General features: G+C 47.8%; 1 protein-coding gene across 1 annotated transcript in view; it reads right to left on the reverse strand.

Moving 5' to 3' along the window:
• Nucleotides 1–26,399, reverse strand: part of KIRREL3 (kirre like nephrin family adhesion molecule 3) — a 173,328-nt gene that overhangs the window by 113,506 nt on the left and 33,423 nt on the right. Inside the window, exon 3 of the mRNA XM_049857550.1 lies at nucleotides 2,343–2,492. Coding sequence (XP_049713507.1) covers nucleotides 2,343–2,492 — 150 coding nt within the window. The remainder of the gene's footprint in view (nucleotides 1–2,342; nucleotides 2,493–26,399) is intronic.

Consider the following 26,399-nt stretch of genomic DNA (forward strand, 5'->3'; position numbering starts at 1 on the left):
ACCTTTTGAGACTCAGGTAGCTTGGCTTCTTGTGTTCTTCATCTCTTCAGCTTCTGTTTCCTGGTTTCTTGGCTTCTCAGTCCTCAGGCCTCACGCCATATCCACCCTGCTGAGGCAAGTGTTCCAAAGCTCTGTAGCTCCACCTATAAGTGCCCAGAGGCACCACACTCCATCAGGAAGCCTCCTGCACACAGGCACTCAGCTCTCTCCCTCCGTGGGTCAGCTCCAGCGTGGTCTCTCTTTGGTCTCCTGGTTCTGCTGCCTCTGGTTCTCTGCTGCTGCCACTTCTCTGCTGCTGCTGGTTCTCTTTTGCTGCCACTCCCCTATCCACTCACAGTTTCAAAACCGCTTCCACATTTTAGGTATCTGTTAGAGCAGCACCCCACTCTTGGTACCAAATTCTGACTTAGTTATCTAGTGCTGCTATAACAGAAATACCACAAGTGGGTGGCTTTAACAAAGAGAAATTTATTTCTTCACAGTAAGGTAGGCTAAAGTCCAAATTCAGGGCATCGGCCCCAGGCGAAGGCTTTCTCTCTCTGTCGGCCTTCTCATCAATTTTCCCCTGGACTAGGAGCTTCTCTGCACAGGAACCCTGGGTCCAAAGAACAAGCTCTGCTGACAGCACTGCTTTCTTGGTGGTATGAGGTTCCCCCCCTCTGCTCATTTCCCTTTCCTTTTTATCTCTTGAGAGATCAAAGGTGGTGCAGGCCATATCCCAGGGAAACTCCCTTTGCATTGGATCAGGGACCTGACCTGGATAAGGGTGTTACAATCCTACCCTAATTCTCTTAACATAAAATTACAATCACAAAATGGAGGACAACCACACAATACTGGGGACTACGGCCTACCTAAATTGACACATATTTTTGGGGGACACAATTCAATCCATGACATACCCCATATTGTATATTGTCTTTCCCTTCACCCGAGTTAATTTGTGTTTACTATCTAGTTAGTGATTTTTCCTCCTTCTCCCTCCCTCCCATCCCTGGTGACCATCAAAAAATGTTTCTTTCTGTGTGTAAAAAACCATCACCTAGTTTTTCTGGGCTCAGGCTGGAGAAGACTATGGTTCATGTGGTCCTTTAGTCCTTTGGGCTAGTATTTTCTTAGTGTCTTCAGTTTTCTTCACTTTCCTTTTCTCCAGGTAGGCTGGGACAAACAGATGTATCTTAGATGGCCACTCATAAGCTTTTAAGACCCCAGATGCTACTCATCAAAGTAGGATGTAGAACATTTTCTTTATGAACTATGTCATGCCAATTGACCTAAATGTCTCTCCAGACCATGGTCCCAAGCCCCCAGCCTCAGCAACTGGGTCCCTCAAGGTGTTTGGATGTATCTAGGAAGCTTCTATGACTTTGCCTTTGGCAAGTTGTGTTGACTTCCTCTTTATTGTTTGTTGTCTTTCCCTTCAACAAAGTTGACACTTGTCTACTGTCTAGTTAGTGATTTCCCCTCCTTATCCCTTCCCTCCCTCATAACCATCAAAGATTGTTTTTTTTCTGTGTGTAAACCTTTTCTTGAGTTTTTGTAATAGTGGCCGCATACAATATTTATCCTTTTGTAATTGACTTATTTCACTCAGCATAATGTCCTCCAGATTCATCCATGTTGTGAGATGTTTCACAGATTCTTTATTCTTTAATATTGCATAGTATTCCATTGTGTGTGGATAATGTTTGTTTATTCATTCATCTGTTTTTGGGCACTTGTTTCCATCTTTTTGCTATTTTCAATAATGCTAAGATGAACATGGGTGTGCATATGTCTATTCATGTCATGGCTCTTATTTCCCTAGGGTATTGCTGGATCATATGGTATCTCTATTTATAACTTTTTAAGGAAGTGCCATACTGTTTTCCACAGTGGTTGTACCATTTTACAACCCTACCAGCAATATATGAGGGCTCTAATCTCCCTACACCCTTGCCAGCATTAGTTGTTTTCTGTTTTGTTCTTTTTTTTTTTTCATTGCCATTATTGATGGGGTGAGATGATATTCATTGCTGTTTTGGTTTTTTTAATGGTTAATGATCAGGAGCGTTTCTTCATTCATGTATGACTTTGGAATAGACCCTTCATGGCAACATTGTTCTAGCTTTAGGACCTTCCACTAGAATTGAGAATTTACTTGTAACTTCTTACAGTTGGTCAGAGGGGCCTTCAAAATCCAATGGATTCTGGACTCAGGGCATGCCTTGTGGGGACTGCCATGAAAGTGAGAGGTTTAATCCCCAAATGCTTATGGAGATGGGTGTTCCCTAGTAGGGTAGGTGAGTGGGCAAGGTGGTGGAATTTTCCAGACCTTCCCGAGGGGTTCTGAGGGTACTCACTTGAGAGGTCTCTGCCCACGCCCAGTGCCAGGCCATCCTTGATCCACAGAACAAAGCCGTCATATTCAGGGATGGCGCACAGCAGTGTCACCGGCTGCCCTGATACCACCACCTGGTCCTGGGGCTGCTGGCTGAAGGAGTACACTTGGCCTGGGGAGGAGACAAGCAGAAAGATGAGTTAGTTGCAATGAGCAATGCCTGGGGGCCTTTCCCCTCATGCCATGGAATCACAGCTGGGGCTGGAGACAAGGTCCCCCCAGAGGGCCTTACTTACTGCCTGGGGTCCTGCAGCAGATTCATAATTGGTCTCTGGCCCCAGTTTCAAAAACCAGTTGCTGTCAAGTTGACTCTGACTCACGGCGACCCCATGTGTGTCAGAGTCAGACCGTGTGCCATAGAGGTTATTATTATTTTTTAATAATAATATTTTATTGTGTTTTCAGTGAAGGTCTACACAGCAGTTTAGGTTCCCATTCAACAATTTCTACACAGGTTGTATGGTGACATTGGTTATAGTCTTCAGAATGTATGAGCACTCTCATTATCTCTGTTCTGGTTGTTCCATTTCCATGCCCCCCTTACATTCTCATCTTTGTTTTAAAGTAACTGTTGACTGTTTGGTCCCATATAGGTGATTTTTTAAAGGAGGACAATATTTATGGGTGATATTCATTAATTTCTGAGCTAATTTGTTATTTAGGTGACCTTAGGGGTTATTTTAGGTTCAAGGTTTGAAGAGTATCTCAGGGCAATAGTCTTGGAGAGTCCTGGAGGTCTCAACGAGTCTAGTAGATCTTTTTTTTTAAAAGAAATTTGAGGTTCTGTTCCACATTTTTCTTTCATTCTTCACCCATCTATTGTGGCCCTGATCAGAATTGTCAGTAGTGGTAGCTGGGTACCATCTAGTTCTTCTGGCCTCAGGGTAGATAAGGCCTTCATTCATGTAGACTATTTGTCCTGTAGGCTAGTTTCTCCTTTGAGTCTTTGGTTTCCTTCTTCCTCTTTTGCTCCGAATGAGTAGAGACCAGTAGCTGTATCTTAGATGGCTGTTCATAAGCTTTTGAGACCCCAGACACTACTTACCAAACTAGGATGCAGAACATAACTTCATGAACTATATTATGCCAGTTGACAGAGATGTCCCAAGAAACTATGGTCCTAATTCTTCAAACATAGAAAGCCAATCTCTGGAGGTATTTGGTTATGTCTAAGAGTATCTGTAACTGTGCCCCTATGTGCATATAGTCACATAGATGCATATATGTATACATATATATGCACATGGAGCCCTGATGGCTCAGTGGTTAAATGAGTTAAACGGTTATGTGGTTAAGTGGCTGCTAACCAAAAGGTTAGCAGTTCAAATCTACCAGCTGCTCCTTGGAAACCCTATGGGCAGTTCTACTCTGTCCTATAGGGTCATTATGAGTTGGAATTGACTTGATGACAATGGGTTTTGGTATATACACACATATGCACATAAGTGTATGCATGAAAGCCTACCAAAAAAAAAATATTGAACTGCTGACCTTTTTGGTTAGCAGCCAAGCTATTAACTGCTGCGCCACCAGGGCTCCTATATGCCTACAAACGTACATATATATACCCACACATATATAATTTTTTGGTCGTTTTTGCTGTTGTTTAAGAATTATATATGCCATAGCAATTGCTAACAGGTTCTTTTTTCTTGTATACTTTTAAGTGACATTGTTTACCTCTGTCAAGCTCTGTAAATACCACCCTCATTTGGTGATACCTTTCCCATCACCAGAAATAACAAGTGTCTACTATCTATTTTTTTTTTTTTTTTTTTACTATCTAGAGAGCAAAAATCTCCCTCTCCTTCCTGCCCCCATCCCTGATAACTACTAATGAACATTAGCTTCTGTATATTTACTTGTTCATGTCATTTCATAAAAGGGAGAACATACAGTATTTGCGTTTTTGTGATGGACTTATTTCACTCAATATAATGTCCTCCAGTTTCATCCATGTTCCAAGACGTTTTGGGAACTCATTTTTCTTTACGGCTGAGTACCTATTCTGTTGTATGTATGTACCACATTTTACTTATCCATTTATCTGGTGATGGGCTCTTAGGTTGGTTCCATCTTTTTGCTGTTACGAATGATGCTGTGATGAACATAGGTGTGTATATGTCTGTTCGTGTCACTTCTATTGGATCCCTAGGGTACATACCTAGAAGTAGAATTGCTGATCATGTGCTAGCTCTCCCTCGAGTTGTTTTAGGAGCCGCCAGACTGTTTTTCACAATGGCTATACCATTTTGCATTCCTACCAGCAATGGGTGAAGTCTCTGATTTCTCCACATCCACTCTAACATTTTTTTTTTTTTTAAATCTTAGCCATCCTAATGGGAGGGAAATGGTATCTCATCATGGTTTTGATTTGTGTTTCTCTGATGGCTAATGACGCTGGGCATCTTTTCAAGTGTCTGTTGGCCATTTGAATATACGCTTTGGGGAAGTGTCTGTTCATGCCGTTTGCCTAGTTTGTGATTGGGTTTTCTTTTTGTTGTTTAGTTGTAGATGTTTTCTATATATTTTAGATATTAGACCTTTGTCAGTTATATTGTTCCCAAGGATTTTTTTCCTGGTCTGTAGGTTGTCACTACTCTTTTGATAAAGTATTTGATGAACATAAGTATTTAACATTTATGAGGTCCCAGTTAGCTATTTTGTTTTCTGTTGCTTGTGCATTAGTTGTTGTGTTTGATTATTGGAGAGGGGGGAAAAAAAAAAAGGCCCAAAGCTTTGCTCCTGTATTTTCTTCCAAGAACTTTATGGTTTCAGATTTAACATTTAAGTTCTTAATCTATTTTGAATTAGTTTTTGTGTATGGGGTAAGGTATGGATCTTGTTTCATTCTTCTGTATGTGGAAAGCCAGTTTGCTCCATAGGATTTCCCGTGGCTGATTTTTGAGAAGTAGATCATCAGGCCTCTCCTAAGGCTCCTCTCAGTGGACTCAAACCTCCACCCTCCTAGCTAGCAGCCGAGCATGTTAACCATTTGTACCATGCAGAGACTCCCTGCCATTTCCCTTCCACGCTGTAATCAGAGCGATATTTCTAAATAGGCAATCTGATTATGTCATTCCTATGTTTAGAATCCTTTAAAGACCCCTTAGAGTTTCTAGGCTAAAACCCAAATTCTTCAGTATTGGCAGACAAATCCTTTCAGGAGCTGGCTGCCTACTTTAGCCTCTCTGCTCCTGTCTCCCAGCACTAACACTGTGGTTTAGCCATACCTCCAGGGCCCAACAGACCTGACCAGCTTTGCTTCAGTCCTGTTGTCCCCTTTTCCATTTAGCCAACTCCTTCTTAAGCCACTTGCTTGGTGCATACTTCAACAGCAGACCAGGAGCGGGAGGGAAACCCTGCTAGAAGTATTTGTGGGGATTGTGTTTCAAGAGGGCAATGGGGGTTGGAGTGTCGTTTTGGTTAAATTTGAGAATCCAAGAAAAAACAGTATAGTTTTAGTGGCTCCCAGGATGGGCCTGGGGACAAATTCAGTGGATCAAGTGGTGGTGAGGTTGTGCAGAGGTGTGGCTGAGGGAAGAGGTAATCACGTCCTGACACGTCCTCCCTGTGCTTTTCTTTTCTGCAGCAGACCCGACTCCTGTCTCACTGTCACCCAGGAAAAAATCACCTAATGTGACCCCGTATCCACCCCATGCACACCTCAAAGCAAGGCAGTGCTGAGCCATCTAAGCTAGTCAGTGCATATTATATGTAACAGACACACTCTTTTAAGCCTTTGCAACTGAACTCATTTCATCCTCGTAACAACCTATGAAGCAGGTATTATTTTTACCCCCATTTTCTAGATGAGGGAATCACTGGGTGGCACAAACGGTTAAGTGCTTGACTACTAACTGAAAGGTTGGGAGCTCAAACCCATCCAGAGATGTCTCTGAAGAAAAGCCTGGAGATCTACTTCCAAAAGCTCACAGCCTTGAAAACGCTATGGAGAACAGTTCTAATCTGCACACTTGGGGTTGCCATCAGTGAGAAACAACTTGACAGCAACCGGTTTGGTTTTTCCAGGGGAGGAACTGAGGCAAAGAAGTGAAAAATAGTATCAGATGTTGCCCTTTTTAATTATTTACCAAGTATTGTGTATCCCCTACCATGGTCAGTTATTACAGTGATGTAGCATTATTGGCCCTATTTCACAGGGGCTGAGGAAATGGGGGCTAAGGAGGTTAATTGTCCACGGTCCTGTCTAGTGGCAGAACCAGGACTGTGAATCCAAGTCTTTCTGGCTCTGAAGGCCATGCTCTCACCTACTAACACAATACAGCTCCCTACACCTTGTCCTGGAAGAGCTGCTGAAGAGGGGGTTGACGTGGTCCATGTGCCCTGGGAGCCCACACTCGAATGGTCAAAGGGACATGATGTTCACCGAGCACCTGCTCCAGCAGGTGGCTCTTTACATGCCTTCTCTCATGTAATCCGCCGAATGACATTTCAGGGTAGAAAAAACTATGCCAATTTACAGTAAAGAACCCAGGTTCAGAGACTTTTGAGCTGGGCCCTGTCTGACTTCTGAGCCCTCACTCTCCCCTACCCCCTGCCCCACAGATACAGAAGTTTGTACAACAAGGGTTTGTATGAGGAAAAATGAGAGTTCGTGGGCTCTGCCATGGCCTCTTCTCTCCCACCCTGAGAGAATCAGGGATGGCCACTGAGGTCCCTGGACACAGGCTGCTGCCCTCTGTGTCTGCCCATCTTGAGGACACAAAGCCCTAGGCTTGGACACAGCTAGAGCTGAGCCATCAGCAGCAGATGACCCAAAGAAGAGAAAAATTGGTGTATAAAAGCAGAGAGGAAGGAACACACAACATTTAGGGGACACAGAGTTCCTGTTAATGGTGAGGGAAAAAGTCAGCAACAGTTCATGGTGATGACTGACCAACACAATGAACATATTTAATGGCACCGAACTGTAATGTGAAAACTGTTGAAATGACAAATGTTTTGGTACTTAGATATTTATCACAATAAAAAAGGGTTTAAAACAACAACAACAACAAAGCAGAGGAGAGCTGGTGTGGACCCTGTGGTGGACACCTCAGAGGAGGGATCCAGATCCACAGCAGAGAGGGCTTGTGGCAGGCGGGAAGGAAGGAAGGTAGCTGAGTTCCCCCTCTGAGGAGACTCTTCCTGGCTGGGCCTCTGAGGAGTCTCATTAAAAATCAAATTGGCCTTGAATTGTGGGAGTAACACTTTTTATTCTGATTTGAGCTTTACAAATTAGATTTCATAGGACATTTTAATCAGCTGTAGGGTGTTTTTTTTTTTTTCCCTCTCTGTCTCTTCAAGTACTCTGTTGTAATTAGGCCGTTTCTGGCACCAAAACAAGAGAGAAAGAGGCAAGAGATGAGAAGGGGAGGAAAGGGAGAGGAGAGAGAGGCTGGATAAAGAGTGACAGAGGGAGGCGTGAAGTGAGGAGAGCAAGAGAGGAAGAAGGGAGCTGAAGAGAAAGGAGAAGATGAAGCAGGAAGAAGAGCCAGAAGAAAGAGGGAGGAGTGAGGAGGGCGGGAGGAAGCAGTAAAGAGAGCGCGAGGGGGGTCCAGTGCATTCTTTTCCTGTTCTCTTTTCTACTCCCTTTAATGATGATTTTACAGCTTCTTTTATCTCACAATCTTCCTTGCAAGGACAGTGTCAAGGCAGCAGAACCAGCTGCCAAAAATGGTGTTATCAGAGAGAATTAGCAGGTTGTCAGCTGAGAGCTGAGGAGGCTATAATGAGAAGGCCCTAGACAAAGAGGTACGGGGAGCCCTCTGGAAATGTCTGTCCTTAGGAGTGCCCACAGTGGGTAATTGTCCCGCTCCTTCCCAACCTTGCACCTTAGAGTCTCCCACTGCCCAAGGTTGCTTCCTCTTGTGGAAGGAGCACTAGGTGGTGGGTGGGGTAAGGGGAGATTTTGGGCCGGGGCATCCGAGGTGGCAGGTGAATGAGGATTGGTCTGGAGGTGAGAACCAGAGTGTGGAGGGCCCTGAGGAAGAAGGGTGCTGTCACCATGGAGACCAGGCTTGAGGGAAGGTTCAGGGCTGCCAGGTGTGCCCAATCACACCAGGCCTGGTCACAGGGACACTTTCGCTTTGGGGGGTGTCTCAGAGCCAGGAGTTGAGGCAGGCACAAGACACCACAAATAAGATGAGGGGTCCCAAGGGAAGGAGCCCGAAGGGGTAGTGAAGGGCAAAGAGAGGGCCTGAGTGGAGGACTGTCCTGGCGAGATCCAAGCAGCTTCGGAGGCTATGAAATCCCATCGCTGCCATCCTAAAGGTTTCCATCGCTCCCATTTCGTTTGTTTGGACCCACTGGCTCTTCTAGGGAGAGAATACTGTTTCTGGGTGAGATGGAGACAGAGGGCATACAGAGGGCATTTTTTGCAGAGCACTCTTTTTGGGGTGAGTGGGTATCACTCTAACTGACAATTTTCCTTTCTAGTCTGATTTTAATATTTGCACGTCATACTAACGTCAGTAGAAATAGTTTTTCTTTTAAACCAATGGAATGCTTTTCAAAGGGAATCTTAAACAGAGTGTTATCTATAGAGTAGGTGAAAGCTGAGGTGCTGTGGCTGATGAAGAGGTGGAGGGATAGGCCCCACTTTTGTTTTCCATCCATGGAACAGACCTTGAGATCTCTCCTTCAGGGTTCCAGAGCCCCTGGGAACAATAAACGTTATGTGGGTTATTGCCAGAAAGAGTGCTCCTTATCCATTTCTTTGTTCCCTATTTTCTTTCTTAGTCCAAAGATGTGAAATGTGAATGAGCCCTGGCATCATTTTCTATAACCTCCTGGATACTACATTAAGTAGACAGTAAGAACATTGGTCGATTCAACACCTATTTATCGGAACTGCTCAGGAGGAAAGGGTCACCCGGATCACCTTTCTCCCCTTAGTCTCTTTTTGGGGCTCTAAGCACACATGCATGTGAAAGCCGGACAATGAATAAGAAGACCAAAGAAGAATTGATGTGCTGAATTCTGGTGTTGATGAAGAATATTGAATGTACCATGGACTGCCAAAAGAATGAACAAATCTGTCTTGGAAGAAGTACAGACAGAATGCTCCTTAGAAGCGAGGCTAGTGAGACTTTATCTCATGTACTTAGGACATATTATCAAGAGGGATCAGTCCCTGGAGAAGGACATCATGCTTGGTAAAGTAGAGGGTCAGTGAAAAAGAGGAAGACCCTCAATGAGACGGATTGACACAATGGCTGCAGCAATGGGCTCAAGCATAACAATGATCATGAGGATGGTGCAGGACGTGGCAGGGTTTCGTTCTGTTGTACATAGGGTCACTGTGATTTGGAACTGACTTGATGGCACCTAACAACAATAACAACACACATTAGCATGGCACATACCCTCACCATCTGGCTCTGGGAAGTCTCCACTCTCTTCCTGTGAGATATGTAAAATGCTCAAGACCCCGTGATTCTCTCTGAGCTCACACACTCTGGCCCTGCTTTGAGGTCTCCCTTAGTCCCCAGGTACTTCCTGTGGAGGGAAGAGGCATTATTGCCAAGAAGGCTGAGGCTGTGAGGGCCAAGCCCACAGAGTGCTGGTTTTAACGCTGTGCAGAATCCCAGGCACGTGAGCTGCTGGTGGGGCTGACTGAATTTGGCTTCAAGCCCACCTCTTCCCCAGCCAGAGCGCTTCTGCTTCTGCTCCTTGTCAACCACTTAAGATTCTGATTGAACAAATTCTTGTTCTTGCAGAATATTTGAAAGCCTCTGAATTTTTGAGGTGGAATTTTTTCGGGACTAAAATCTCAGCTGAGGAGGCCACGTGTCAGTGGTTGTAGTCTTTGTGTCTCCCCTCACTGTCTCTGCTTGCTCCTCTACCCCTCTTTCCCCAGGCGCCCTCTGCCTCCCTGGGACTGTCTCCCAGTCTCCCAGGCCCAGGCCACTCTGCAGTCAGGGCCGTTCTCGAGACTTCTGGAGTGGTCTACAGTCTGGATGATGGTTAAGGTCCCAGAGCCTTGGTGTTGTGGTCTGGCCCTGGATCTGTGCGTGGGGACAGGCAAGAAGGTGTCCCAGTGCCCCTATGCCCGAGGTGGCTAGGCCCCTCTTCATGCTGTTCAGAGAAGCCATACGGCTCACCCATCCCTGCTGCCCACACCATCAGCCCCAAATCTTTTGGGGACACATTCTAGTACTCCATTGTCCCAAGCCTGCTGCCACCCCCTAGGCATATGAGTCTGACCTCCTGCAGCCAGCGAACCTCTTCGTCAGGTTGGCTCCACTGCAGAGGTGAGAGGCAAGAGGCTGACAGGTCAGTGTGGACAGGTGGAAGGAGCAGGATCTGGGCTTGTGACTGCAGCAGAGGCGACAAAGCCATGGTGCTTGCTCTCCTCTGGAGCCCTGTGTGAGCAGCAAGTGTGCTGAACGGCTCCCACGTCCCCTGGCAGTGCCTCCTCTTTATCAGGGGCCATCAGAAGAGGGTGTGAGGGGCGTGCTCACATCTCCTGCCCTCTCTGTGTGTGTGCTTTGCCTGAGTCTTCAGGGCAACAGCAGGTTGAGGGGGTGCCTGCTGTCCTCAGTGTCAATCCAGCCAGGCCTGGGGTGGCAGTGAAGAGTCCCCTGGAACGCTTGCTCTGCCTCTCAGGAGCCCAACCTCTGCAAGCACACGCTCATGGCCCCCTTCCAGTGTGCCTGCAGAGAGGGAGGGGGCAGGGTATGGAGAGGGCCCAGCCTACGGGCACGGATGGATGAGAGCCTCTCTGCTCCCCTGGAAAAGCACCTGTTGCCAATGCTAAGCCTGGATGGTGGGGGCAGCCCATCTAGAATCCTGCCACCTCAGCTCTTGGGAGATCCAGTAAGCCTGTTGGGGTTCTGTGGATGGTAACGCTTGGCCACAAGTCACTCAACTACCAGGGAGAATGTGGTTGGTCTCCTAAAGAGGTCATATAAAGTTTAGGGAGGGCCTGCTTCAAGTGGGGGGGGCGGTGAGGGAAGAACCAGGAGGGCTTCCTGGAAGAGGCAAAATGAGGAATGCGATGGATAGAAAGTGTCATTTTAGGGTGGGAAGAAATACAAGCAAAGGCATGAGTGATGAGCGACACTGAAGTATCCTCTTTGTGTAGAGGACATTGGTGGTTCAGTGGCAGAATTCTTGTCTTCCGTATGGGAGACCCGGGTTTGATTCCCAGCCAGTGCATCTCAATTGCAGTCACCACCCATCTGTCAGTGAAGGCTTGTGTGTGGCTATGATGCTGAAACAGCGGAGCTTCCAGACTAAGGTGGACTAGGAAGAAAGGTCTCGTGATCTACTTACAAAAATCAGCCGGTGAAAACCCTATGGATCAAAACAGTTCAACCCACAACTGATCATGGGGATGACGCAGGGCCAGGCAGTGTTTCGTTCAGTTGTGCATGGGGTCACTGTGAGTTGGGCTGACTTGACAGCGGCTACTAACAACGACCTACTTTGCACGTATACCTATGCATTATGTGCCAGGGCAAGGATCCCAGGCAGTAGGAAAGAACAAGCTTTTGGGTCAGGTGGGCCTGGGAGTGAACTCTGGCCCTGTTATCAGAAGTGTGACCTGGGGCAAGTTCCTCACCCTATCTGAGCCTCAGTTTCCTCATCCGTACATGGCGATGACACACCTACTGTGCAAAGCTGTTGTGAGGCTGAGAGTCCCTACCCGTAAATGATTTGGGCACTCGGAAGGTGCTTCACAAAGGGTCCTCCTTGTTTTCAGCCCAGCCCACAAATCTTTCTTGAGCCCAGGGCTGTTAGAACTGGGGCCAGAGCAGTCCTAAGATGAGCAGCCAGGAAAAGAGGCTCTGCAGGACTGAAATTAGACCGATTAGAAATCTGCCTCCTCCTGTTAGTCACGAAGGAGAGGGAGGTGAACCTGAGAACCCTCGCCTATCCCAGCCCCACTCTGGGAGTCCCCGGACTTGTCTGACCAGCCAGGCAGAAAAAGCTCAAATATCACCGTCTGCTCTGTTATTAGTGGCCAAATGGGGAAGGCTTAAGAATACTTGTAGCAGGGATGTTTACTGCCAGCTTTCTCCCAGCCTGGGGCAAGCAAACGCCCCTTAGGTAATTACTGGGAGCTGCCCTGGTCCTGGAAAGAAGCAAAGGAGAGAAGGAGCCAGCTCTGCAGCCCCTGACCAACACCAGGACACCACCCAGCTGGGGTGGAAGGGCGACAGGCTGACTGACTCACATCACACCTGGAGCCCACGGCCCTGACTCTTGCTGTTTGCCAGCTGCTCAGCACAGGGCCAGCTCCCAATACAGGAGAATGGGCTTCTGGAAATTTCCAGAACACTCTGTCATGGCCTACTCAGACAAGCGGGATTGGGAGTGATGGCGTTGTCTCGGCCCACTGACTGACTGGCTGTATTGTCTTCCTCGGGCTGCCAAACCAAAGTTCCACAAACTGGGTAGCTTGTAAGAACCAGAATTTATTGTCTCGCGGTTGTAGAGACTGAGAGTCTGAAACCAGGGTGTCACTGTGTTGATTCCTTCTGAGGGCTCTGAGGGAGGATCTATTCATGTTTCTCTCCTAGCTTCTGGTGATGGCTGGAGATCCTTGGTGCTCCCATCCCTGCCTCGGTCTTTACATGGACACCTTCCCCTTTGCCTCTCTGTGCCTCTTCTCTTTTTTATAAGGATGCGAGTCGTATAGGATTAGGACTCACCCTAGTCCCTCATGTTAACTTATAACGTCTTAAAAGACCCTATTTCCAAACAAGGTCATGTTCACAGGTACCAGGGGTTAGGACTTCAGCCTATCATTGGGGGACATAACTCAATCCATAGCACTGCACAGTGATTGTGCCTGTTCCTAGGGGTGCCATGGTGACCACAGGCAGGGCAGGCCCTGCCTCGACAATCTATGAGGCCCCTGCTGGGTGTGGGGGTGGGAGGAGGGGTCCACGTATCTTCTGCTGATGAGGAGCTTGTGGTCTGGAGGAGACAGCTACGGGCACAAGAAACTGTGACAAAAGGTACTCACTGCATGACAAGTGCCAGAGGGAGGTGTATGCAAGGTCCAGAGAAACAGAAGTTGATTCCTTGTGAGGGAGTGGGCAAAGGAGTCATAGAAGGGTGACCAAGGTGAGGGCAAAGGAGGGAAATGGTTGGAGTGGAAACACCATAAGTAAGAGCGTGGAGGTCAGACGCACTCACGTAATAAGAGCACTGCTGTCACAGGTCTAGGTTGGACTTCCAGGACTGCCATTATAGCTGTGTGATCTGTGAAAATTTCTTAGTCCCTCTGAGACTCAGTTTCCCCGCAGGGATGGTCATAACTATTTCCTACATGGTGCAAATTCTGAAGTGCTCAGCTGCCAACCAAAAGGTCGGTGATTCAAATCCACCGAGAGGTGCCTCAGAAGACAGGTTTGGGGACCTGTTTCTGAAAGGTCACAGGCCACTGAAAACCCTTTGGAGCAGTTTTACTCTGCATATATGGGGTCGCTACGAATCAGAATCGACTTGATAGCAACTAAAAATCAACAACAATAACAGGAAGTGTGAAGTGAAAAAGGAAAACAGAAGAATTGATGTGTTTAAGAATTGATGTGTTTGAATTGTGATATTGGTGAAGAATATTAAATATATCTTGGACTGCTTAAAGAACGAATAGATCTGTCTTGGAAGAAGTACAGCCAGAGTGCTCCTTGGAAGCAAGGATGCTGAGATTTTAGCTTGCTTACTTTGGACACGTCATCAGGAAAGCCAATCGCTATAAAAGGACATCGTGCTTGGTAAAGTAGAGGGTCAGCAAAAACGAGGTAAAGCCTCAAGGAGATGGACTGACACAGTAGCCACAGCAATGGGCTCAAGCATACCAATGATTGTGAAGATAACACAATGTTTTGCTCTGTTGTACATAAGGTTGCCAAGAGTCGGAGCCAACTAGATTAGAAATTAACAACATAGAAGAGACTACCTAAGAGGGACAAAGTGACTTTAGGTTGGGAATGTCAGGAACAGCTGCTTTGGGTGAGACATCTAACCCTGTTAAGGTGTGTAGACTTAGAGCCCTGTCAGGAATGACAAGGGGTCATCCAGTCCCATCTCCTTCCTTTGGACTGCAGTTGGAAATACAAAGAGAGAAGCCAGAAGAACAAAACCTGAGTGTAAGGCTGAGCTTTCCCTCCATAGTCTTTGAGACTTCTGCTGGGGGGACACTTGGAGACTTCCAACCCCAGCATTCCCATTGGTAGCTGCTGGTAATTTAATTCTGATGTACAAGTGAGAAGAATCTTGCCGGTATCATGAATTTCATACTCATCATCCCAGTCCATGCTCTGAATTTTTGTTTGGGCTTATACAATGCAGCTTGACTGCCCTCCCTGGGGCAGGATGAGGGGCAGCCATCCTGAGGGCACACACATTCTTCCAGCCTCCTCCTTGCCTGAGCTGGGCTAGCCTGGGCCTGTGGTTCTCCCAGTCTCGCACTGCTCTCCCTAGGGCACAGCCCTCAAGGTTGTCCTGGAAAGCATGGTCTTCAATGAAAACCAACGGGGCTGGCCAAGGCAGGATGACTCCAAAGTCACTATAAATCATTTGGCTACTGATTGCCATCCTTGCAGCCCCAGCCAGAGCCTGTATCGTGCTTATTAGTGGCTGGGAGAGAGATTCCGCCATCGATTCAGCCAAGGCCGGGATGCCGAGGAGAAGCTGATAACCATGGTGGCTCATCAGTGCCTGAGAAGGAGCCATCCATCCCTGCTGAAAAGTTACCCCGAATCTAAGTGAGATGGGGACAGCAGAGCAGAGCAGTGGGGTTTAGGCTAGGATGGCAGGGAGGGTATGGACAGGAGATGGTCAGGAGCCCATGAAGGCAAGGACTGTGGGTGTCGTCTCAAGCCTGCTGCTGGCTGGCTGTGGGGCCCAGGCTAAGTCCCTTTCTTTCTCTGTGTCTCAGGCTCCTGTGTCTTGAGGTTTGGAACGTGAATTCTGTCTTAGTTACCTAGTGCTGCTGCAACGGAAATACCACAAGTGTGTGTGGCTTTAAGGAACAGACATTTATTTTCTCACTGTTCAGGAGGCTAGAAGTCCAATTCAGGGCGCCGACTCTAGGGAAGGCTCCCTCTCTTGGCTCTGGGGGAAGGTCCTTGTCTCTTCCAGCTTCTGTAGCTCCATGTTCTTCAGTTCCTTGGCGATCCTCACATTTGCTTCTGTCTTCTCCAGTTTGTGCTCACTCCTCTCTGCACCTCTTGTTGTTGTTAAGTGCCATCAAGTCGATTTTGACTCATAGTGACCCCATGTGACTGAGTGGAACTGCCCCATAGGGTTTTCCAGGCTGTAATCTTTATGGGGGCAGATTGCCAGGTCTTTCTCTCTCTGTGTCTAGGCTGGAAACCCTGGTTGCTCAGTGGTTAAGAGCTATAGCTGCTAACCAAAATATTGGCAGTTGGAATCTACCAGGAGCTCCATGGAAACCCTATGCCGTATAGGGCCACTACCCAAAACCTAGTGCCATCGAGTCAATTCCGACTCATAGCGACCCTATTGGACAGAGTAGAACTGCCCTATAGAGTTTCCAAGCAGCGCTTGGTAGATTTGAACTGGCAACCCTTTGGTTAGCAGCTGTAGCACTTAACCGCTACGCCACCAGGGTTTCCATAGGGTCACTATGAGTCAGAATCAACTCAGTGGCAATGGTTTTTTTTTTTGGTTTAGGCTGCTATTTATATCACTCAGAAGGGATTAGGTTTAGGACACACCGTACACTGATATGGCCTCATCGACATAACACAGAAACCTTATTCCCAAATAGGATTATGTCCACTGGTCTAAGGGTCAGGATTCCAACACACATTTTGGGGGACATAATTGAATTCGTAACATACTCACTGCATGTCGTCCAGGGGAGGGAAGAAAGAAAGAAATAGGCGCTAAAGAAGAGTGGGAGAACTGTGCTGTTAGCCCAAGGGGTGGCTGTAGACACTGGCTCTGGCTCTGCGTAGAAGTAGCTCCTAGAGTCCTGAGTTATTGTGTGTCGAGTGGATACCACTGGCATGGGCTGGAGGCGGGCGGTGGACTGGGAGATCCCAACCTGCCCAGCGTCTTTTCTAAGGGCTCCCGTATGGGGCAAAAGAAGAGGGCACACAAAGCTATGTCCTTGCTCTGAGCACCCAGGCCCAGAAGCTGCCAATCTGATGCTGCCTCTTAGGAAACCCTGGTGGTATAGTGCTTAAGTGCTACGGCTGCTAACCAAAAGGTTGGCAGTTCAAATCTACCAAGCGCTGCTTGGAAACTCTATAGGGCAGTTCTACTCTGTCCAATAGGGTCGCTATGAGTCGGAATCGACTCGACAGCAACGAGTTTGGTTTTTTTGGTTCTCCAGCTCTTAGCTGTGTGCCCTGGGGCCTGACTCTTCCCTTCTCTAAGCCTCAGATTCCTCGGCTATAATGCAGGGTTTAGACTAGTCATTCTGTTAGGCCTCCCAGTCCTAAATTCTATGTCCCAATTTATCCCAAGTCCTGTTTTAGGGAAGTCCTAATGCTGAAAATAATAAAAACAAGGCACAAGGAAGTAAAAAATTTTCCCAAGATGCTTGGTATGTTTGGGAAAGATCCATGTTCTAGACATCATTTTTTAAAAATAAACATCATAAAATAATCATTTTATGTTGGAGGGGCCCCTGCCAATTGGAAATGGTTCTAAAACTCCCATGTGCATGACAGTCACCTGGGAATCTGCTAAAAATAGTTTCTTAGCCTCCAACCCAGAGCTTCCGAGACAGGGAGTCTGAACTGGGCCGATGAATCTGCATTTTAACCACTTTCCAGGTAATCCTGCTGCAAGAATACATTGGATGAGGTTGGTGGTCTCATACTTCCTCCTAGTGCATGTAATCCTTTTGTCAGTGAAATCTTATGTGGGACCCCAATGCATAAATGGGCAGGAGCAGAATTGCAGTGGGTTGGAGGTACAGAGGTCTGTCCCTTAGGCCTCTGTAGTACTTGGAAAAAGCCACTGAACCCTCGCCCCACAGCCCCACAGTCCCTACACCCCCAAAATATATCCATGTCCTAATGCCTGGAACCTGTGACTGTTACCTTATATGGGAACAGGGGCTTTGCAGATGGGATTAAGTTAAGGACCTTGAGATGGGGAGATCATCCTGGATTATCCAGGTGGATAATCACATGTGACCTTATAAGAGGGAGAAGAGGGGGATTTGACAGAGACAGCCAGGAGAGGTTCCTGTGAAACAGAGGCAGAGGCTAGAATGCTGTGCCCACAAGCCCAGGAAAGCCAGCAGCCACTAGAAGCTGGACAAGGCAAGGACAGATTCTGCCCTGCAGAAGGGATACACCCCTTCATTTCTGCCAAGTGTTGCTGATTTCATGCTTCCGTCCTCCAGAACTGTGAGAGAATGAATTCCTGCTGTTTGAAGCTACCTGGTTTGTGGTGCTTTGTTACAGCAGTTACAGGAAACGAATTCAGCCCCTCTACTTTTCTACAGATGGCACTGGGTTTGGGCTGGGTTACAGTGGGTTACAAGGTCCTTCTATGAAATGCTCAAGGATCCAGAAGGCCCTGCAGTTTGGGTGGTCTCCAGGTATTCCAAAGCTGCTAGTCCCACTGATACGCACGAAGGCAGGCCTGGGACCTGGGGTGCAAGGGGTGGCTAAGGGAGATTGGCCTTGAGGCACGAAGTGCTTATGGGGACAGTGGTGGCTCAGTGGTAGAACTCTTGCCTTCCATGTGGGAGACCCAGGTTTGGTTCCCAGCCAGGGCACCGCATAAGCAGTTACCACCTGTCTGTCAGTGGAGGCCTGGGTGTTGCTATGAGGCTGAAAAGGTTTCAACAGAGCTTCCAGACAGAGACAGACTGGGAAGAAAGGCCTGGTGATCTACTTCTGAAAATCAGCCAGCGACGATGGGGATGGCTCAGAACTGGGCAGCGTTTCATTATGCTGTGCACGGGGTTGCCATGAGTGGGGATGAGAGTCCAGGGCAGCTAATAAGAGTAACAACAAGGAGCCCCTTGGCTATCTTAGATGAATGAGAGAAATCTCATAACCCCTGCAGGAGAGCCATGGCACCCACCTGCTGTTTCTGGAAGAGTCTTTCCAGTTGGGCACAGATCATCTTGGTGCAATGTCCCGAATTCTCCCCTCTTGGAGCCCAAATATAATCAGCTGTTAATTATTAATTGTTAATGGAGAGGAGCAAGGGTGTGAATAATCCAAAATGACGGACAAGTCAAAATAATGAATAATCCTGAGTAACATTTATTTTTGACTTTGGAATGGGTGGCGGCATTCATGTTTGAATATGGATGTGTTGAATGTTCTGGGAATTTTTAATACTTAAAAAAAAAAAAAAAATCCAGCGACAGTGCTTCCTCCCTGCCTCCTGCTCAGGTCGGTGGAGAACATCGGCTTTGGTGCTGGCCCGAAGCTAGACTGGACCACAGCCCACCTCCCCACTCGTTGTCTTCCCAGTTCACACCTTCCCTGGGAGGGGATGGGGATGTTAGCTGATTTTGCCTTTAAAGGACTTTCATTCCCTTTGGGGCTCATGCAAATAAAAGCAAAACAAGAAGCTGTGAAATGCTAACAGAGGACTTCGTTAAGCAATCTTGGTGATAACATTTGCCAGGGATGGGCACAATTTGCCAATAGGTAACTGAGAGCTGACTATATGTGTCCTAATTAAAAAGGAGATTCTTCTCACTGCCCTGGGATTCTAGGTCTTGTCTTCCAGTGTTGGCTTGGGATATTAACAACAGCTAACTCTTATGCCCATGTTCTGCTTTGCAAAGCAACTCACATGGGCTATCTTGTTTAACCCACCCTCACATCTGCTGGAGAAGGTTCCATCATCAGCCCCGATTTGTAGACATAAAGGCCTAGGCTCAAAGCAATGATGGCCTAACATCCCTCCCCAAGTGCACGCCCCTGACCCAGTCCCCTTCCCACCCCACTCTGTCTCCTCTGTCTCCACCAAGCAGTGGCCCTGGCAAGGGCTCAGGGTATTTGCATCGACTCCAAGATCTCAGCAGCAGAGAAAACTAAAGGAGCTTGCCATTATTGGCCCAGCCTGTGTTTGGATGGTTTCAGGTGGGAAAGTTTGTACATGAGAGGTTTTTGGCAGGAGCGCCTTGGAAGGAGGGTGAGGGAGCGAGCATGCCTGCTGTTGGCTGGGCCTGGCTGGGATGAGGGGCTCTGATTTTGCAGGCGGCTCAGACTGTGCCATTGAACCCAGGGGTGTCAGAAGACCGTTGGTGACATGGAGGTCAGAACCAGCAGGGACAGGGCTCCTCGGAAGTGGGAGTGGAACCACCTCCAGGCTGGCTACTTTCACATCAACAACACTCTGAGATGAGAATCTTTCCCATTTTGTGGATTAGGAGACTGAGGCTCAGAGAGGTTAAGTAACCTGTCCAAGTCAGAGCTTATGGTGGAGTTAGGATTTGAACCCAGGTCCCTCCGACTCCAATTCTGGGCCCTCGTTTCTATGACAGTAGCAGGTAAGTACAGAGGGTGTTTGATTTGTGAGTTTTCCTCTTCAGAGAGCAGAGATAGACTACTGTGTCTCCAAGCTGCTACCAGCTGTCTTTCAAAAACGGATATGAATGTGGTAAACCCAAAACCAAATTCGTTGCCATTGCATAGATTCTGACTCACAGTGACCCTATAGGACAGAGTAGAACTGCCCCCTAGAGTTCCCAAGGAGCGTCTGGTGGATTGAAGTTGCCGACCTTTTGGTTAGTGGCCGTAGCTCTTAACCACGGTGCCAGCAGGGCTCCATGAACGTGGTACATACGCACAAATGAAACACTGCTCAGATAAACGAAGTCCTGATGCAGGCCACGACGTGGATAAACCTTGAAAACATCACGCTGAGCAAAATAAGTCAGTTCCAAAAGGACAAATAGTGTACGATCTCACTTACATGCCATAAGCAAATATATAGAAAGCAAAGATTACTGGTGGTCACCACGGGTGGCGGGGAGGGGGAAAGAGGGAGGCTTTGCTTAGGTGGTAATGAGTTTATGTTAATGGTGGTGGAATGACTTGGAAAAGGACAGCGAGATTGGGGGTATAGCTTGAATGTAATTGATGCCACTGAATTGTCCATGTACATTGTATAAAAAGGAAAAGAAAGAAAACACAGATACAGGAAGCTGCTGGGACTTTGTGCTTCTTGCCCACCCAGCAGAGCCCCCACCCCACCTCAGACCAGCAGGGAAGCCTAACCAGCTTCTGATGCTCCTGTGGTGCTCTGGGGGCTGAGACCAGCTCTGTGGACAAGAATTCAGGGCAAAGGTCATCCACACCCAGGCAGTTGTGGTTAGTTTCTATCCATCAAGTGGATTCTGGCTCCTGGCAACCCCATGTGTGCAGAGTAGAACTGCTTCATGGAATTTTCAAGGCCGTGACCTTTCAGGAGCAGATTGCCAAACCTGTCTTCTGAGGTGCCTCCAGGTGGGTTAAAAACGCCAACCTTTCAGCTAGTAGTTGAGTGCTAACTGTTCGTACCACTCAGGGGCTCCTAGTCAGGCAGCGGCAGGACCAATTAAAATCCTACCTCTTGCACCCCAACTTGGAAGCCTTTGCAAAGGCTGACCCCCTGTAGCCGCTGTCTTGGCTCAGGCCTGGGCTTGGTGAGTAGTGCCTTCCGTTCCTGTGCCGCTGGAGCCACTGTGGTGCTGAGGCAGTTACTTGTTGAGGCGAACCAAGGAGGACAGCTGGGGCCTGGCTCGGCCCTTCTGCTGGAACCATGGGGCAGCAAACGGGAGCCTTCGTGTGAGATCTTTCTGCCTGCCAACCAGGACGTCTCTATCTTCCAGACCCGAGTGCAACTGGAGACACCAACGGTCCCTCTAATAGGAGAGTCCCTCACGGCTTCACTTGAGAGAACAGAGCCGCTTTCCGGCCTCCTCCCAACACTCGGAGTCTTGGGGAGAGAATTCATGTCCGTAATTAGTTACTGTATATCACCGTTAGTACTCTGCTCAGGATTTACTGGGCAAATACCATTTAACTGCACAATAACTACAGGTCCTTGCTGCTTATTGGGTAATTTACTAAGGCTGGGAGAATGGGGCAGGAGGGACTGTGAATAGGAGGCATTGTAACCCCCTGAATCAAACTTTATGAGTTTGGGCTTGGCAGGGAGTGCTGCTTGGAGCCAGCTCTCATGGCTTTGCTTTGCAGAGTTGGCTGTAGGCTGCTTCCTTCTTCTTATTTATTGCAGGAGGAGAGGTCTGCGACTGGCCCTAGGGCTACCTGGGGGTACCTGGGTCCTTTGGGTAGAAAGGCTCTTTGCTAGGTCCAGCAGGAACCCAGGCTTCATGACCTGGGGGCTCCATTCGACCCTCCATCCACTCTCCCCACGGGGTCTTGTTTTGTATCTGAGCCAGTGGATGGGGAGTGGAGGGACTCTCCCGGCTGGCAGCACCAAGATAATTGCCTAAGTCTTCTCTCGCAAGCATGGTGCTGGCTGGAAGGTGGCCATTCCCGGACACTTGGCTGGCACTCCCAGCCTTAATCTGCTTGAGCAAAGTCTGTCTTTGTCTGGCCAGGTACCGTCTAAACTCCTGTAACCTATTTAGGCCATGGAGAGGGGAAAAGACACAATAATGAAAAACTCAGTGTGCAACATTGCCTTATGCAATCTAATAAATTACTCGGTACCCGGCTGCCAGCTCAGACTAAGCCCGATATTGCCTGCAGTAATTATTTGGATCAAATGCAGTTTATCTGCTTCATATTTGTGCTTCTGTGCTCAGTGGTAACTTATAAATGTCACTGTGGTGTTTATTTGTTATAATGAAACTTAATGGCATTGGAAGCCAGGAGCAGGGCTGGTGGGGCGGCAGGTTTAAAACAATCTCTTCATCTCTGGAGAAAGAATGAGCCAAGATAACAGGAAACTGCCCTAGAGGAAGGAGGTCTGCAGTGACGGCTGTGTCCTCGTGCTGTGTGGTCAAGAGCTAGGGGCTCCGCCTTGGCGCCGAGGGGAGCTGGCTTTGCCCTCCAGAAACATCCCCCTCCGTGAGGAGGCAGGCAGACTTGGCTGTGCTTCACCGAAGCACTGCCCCATTTGTTCCGGCTGGATGTCCTAAGGGCTTTCCAGGGGTGGGGGTGTTCAAACTTCACGCCATATGATGCTGGCCCAGATAAGAGATGCAAGTTGCTCAGGACATCAGGAGGCCAAGGTCCTGATGAGTGGAGATGGAAATTAGAGCCGAGGGGGGCTGCATTATGGAGGACAGACATCAGAGAGGGGGTTGGGAAATAAGAATGGGGAACACAAAAGAGAGCGCCCAGAGGGTCCACAGACAGCGGGCATGGCAGGGCTTCCTCCCTGGGTCAGGGAGAGGTGCTGGTGGTAGAAAGCAAAGGACAGGGGACAGCTCTCAGAAGCACCATGGGAAAGATAGGCGACTGAGTGTAGAATTAAGGGTTTTGGCATCATACAACCCTGGGCCTGGCCATTTGCTAGCTGAAGGGCTCTGGGCTAGTTACTCACCCTTCCTGAGTTTCATTTCTTTATCTGTAAAATGGTGGTAATAATAGATACCTCACAAGGTTGTGGTGAGGAGTAAACGTAGTGGTGTGTATGAAGTGATAAGCATCATGTTTGGCACATAGCAAATGAGAAATAACGGGATGTGGCAGTGACTGGCACATAGTAGAAGTTTAATAAATGTCTGTTGAGTGGATAAATGAATCATGATGCTTCCCATTCGTGTGTGTCAGAGCCCTCTTACGAGCAGCTGAGCTTGGATTTAGACCTCACAGCCCAGCAAGGTTGAGCTCATCACCCCCATTTTACAGTGTACACGTGGAGGCCCCCAGTGGTTAGGGTGATCTGCCCAAGGCCAACCAGCTGGTCAAGGCGGTGGGCGTTTGCTCTCCTGCTTCCCAGGGCAAGTTCCCTCCACCAGTCCTCCATGGTCCTGTAGTTGTTATGCAGTTAAATGGTATTTGCCCAGTAAATCCTCATCAGAGTACTAATGGTGACATACAGTAACTCATTACGGACATGAATTCTCTCCCCATCTGAGCTCTTCCCTCCTGGCCAGCTGCCCACTCACTGGAGACCAGTCACAGCCTGTGCTGACCTCCCCAGCTAGACACAGAGGTAGAGGGAAGCAGGGATCTTTCTGTCCGTTTCATCTTAATCTTGCATTTAGTGCTCACTCATGAAATATTCATTTTCTCCCCTTAGCGACATGCTCATACGAGGCTCCTAACGTCATAAATATGGATGGAGATTATTAGTCGCTGTTATTTCTCCCACTAGCTTATCCCCGCCCCCCACCTCCTGTTTTGATCTTAGCACTAATGGGACTGGGGGGGGGGTGGTATTAACCTGAAACACTAATAATAATAATGTCTTGCATTTTAGGGTATTTTGTGCAGGTGCTTGGAGAAAGTATTAAATTTTTTTTTTATACTTTCTCCAAGCACCTGCACAGCCATTATGCATATTTTATCCTTACAACAGATGCATGGAGGAAAGAGGGCTACCAGCATGAGTATACCCATTCTGCAGATGAGAATGCATTGGTCGAGAGAGATTAAAGGTCCAGGTCACATACCTAGTCAGGAACAGAACTTTTCATTTTTAAATTCTTTTGTTTTGATTCCTAAGGCAGTGTTCTCTGGGAAGAAATATGATTGCTTCATACAAATAAATAGTTACCATTATCAGCTGCCGTCAAGTTGATTCTGACTCACGGCGACCCCGTGTGTCAGAGTGTCAATGGCTGACTTTTCAGAAGTAGATCACCAGGCCTTTCTTCCGAAGCACGTTTAGGTGAACTCGACCCTCCAACCTTTCTGTTAATAGCATGTTAATCATTTGCACCACCCAGGGACTCTAAATAAATAATATCACCTTCTTTGTACAGTACTTTATAGTTTACGGAGCTCTGTTGGCACATTGGTTAAGAGCTATGATGAGCTATGGGTGCTAAGCAAAAAGTTGCCAGTTCGAATCCACCAGCCACTCCTTGGAAACCCTATGGGGCAGTTCTATTCTGTCCTATAGGGTAGCTATGAGTCAGAATCTACTCGATGGCAATAGGTTTGGGTTTTTGCACTAGGTTGCAGTTTATAAAGTGTTTCCATCCATGGGAAACCCTGGTGGTGTAGTGGTTAAGTGCTACGGCTGCTAACCAAGGGGTTGGCAGTTCAAATCCACCAGGCGCTCCTTGGAAACTCTACGGGGGCAGTTCCACTCTGTCCTATAGGGTCGCTATGAGTCAGAATCTACTCGATGGCACTGGGTTTGGTTTGGTTCCATCCATGTGACCTCGCTGGTTCTTGCAGGCAAGCATATTTTATTCTTATTTGACAAAGTTCATACACATGCTTAGTGGCAGATCTGAGTCATTATTTCCCAAAGTGGGTTCCCTGCAACATTAATCCTGAGAAGGAATCCTCAAGGAAAAATGTTCTGTGATCAGGCAAGTTTGGGAAGCTCGGTGAACTCCATTCCTCTTTTGATGGCTCACCATGGCCTTTGGTGCGTGAGTATCTCTGAGAAGTGCTGTAAAAGCGACACTTGTGTGTAATTACGGTTAACCTAGCTCCTCCCCACTTATTTAACTGTGGTGCTTGCATTTCATGGAAAATCTACTACCAGGCTACAGAAATGCTGCTCCAGGGAGAAGTTTATGTGCCCTCCCTCCTCCGGGGTGGCATTTTCTGGTATTTCCCAGTGAGTGGGGTTTAGAGCAGGGCTGGGGGTGGGGACTGCAAGGCACAGACAGGGTAGAAAGCAAGCTCTGGGGCTGTCAGAGCTCTATTATGTTTGAGTTGAAGCTCCCCCTTCCCAAGCTGCTGCTTCTCCTTCCTGTATCTCCAGAGCAGTGGATTCCAGACCATTTTAGACACAGTCCAGCATTCTCCAGCTTATACCCGAGGCAGGACCAGAGGTGCCATCCGACCGGCTGAGTAAGGCCCACCGGCTCTGCATACGTATGGAGAAGACAGTCCTTGGCTTGGGGAGACATCTACTTACACATAATAGGCGCTCAGTCCTGTCTGCCATTTGTGGGAATGGGGGAAGTCATATCACCCCCACTGCCCACACATGAAGCTCCCCTATGTAGGGTGGAAATAAGAATGTGAGCTTTACCACTTAATAGCTGTATGACTTTGGGACCGGGCAGTGTTTCACTCTGTGTTACATGGGGTCACTGAGTCAGAATGGACTTGATGGCACCTAACAACATAACAACACTTAATCTGAGTTCCAGTTTCTCCATCTTCAGAATAAGAATAAAGCCACCTACTTTGTGATGTGGTGAGGATTACATGAGATAAGTTGTGTGAAAGTGCCTCCCTAGCTCACGCCTCACAGGTAGCACAGAAGCCTGTGTACGCTAGCTCCTCCCCCTAGGCTAGCTCCTTCCCTTCTCCAGCCTTCTTGATGTCCTCCAGTGAGAACAAATCAAATGGCTTTCCACACTTTTGTGCTCTTAGAGCATATCACCAGCACCTCTGGCTCTCCCATCTCCCTGCCTTTTGTGTTGTACAATATGCCTCTCTACTCCCTTGACCCAACATTTTTTGAGGGCTGTAACCAGTTTTGCAGTGCCTCATCCGTATCCTTCAGGCCTCACCACATCAGTGTCTCCAGGCCAAAGTGACCCTAATTGCCAGGGTCCAGAGCCCTTCTCCTGTGGTCTTTCTCTTAGGCTGAGAAGGTGCCATTGATTGAACTGTGTCCCCCCAAAATATCTGTCAACTTGCCCTAGGCCATGACTCCCAGTACTGTGTAATTGTCCACCATTTTGTCATCCAATGTGATTTTCCCATGTGTTGTAAACCTTATAAATCTTATCTCCATGATGCTGATGAGACGGGATTAGGGCAGTTATGTTAGTGAGACAGGACTAAATCTACAAGATTGGGTTGTGTCTTGAGCCAGTCACTTTTGAGATATAAAGGAAGAGAAGCAAGCAGAGAGACATGGGGACCTCATACCAACATGAAACCAGAACTAGGAGAATAGCATGTCCTTTGGACTCGAGGTCCCTGTGCTGAGAAGCTCTTAGACTGGA

This window comes from Elephas maximus, chromosome 17, assembly GCF_024166365.1.
Source record: "Elephas maximus indicus isolate mEleMax1 chromosome 17, mEleMax1 primary haplotype, whole genome shotgun sequence".
In the NCBI taxonomy this organism is placed as follows: Eukaryota; Metazoa; Chordata; class Mammalia; order Proboscidea; family Elephantidae; genus Elephas; species Elephas maximus.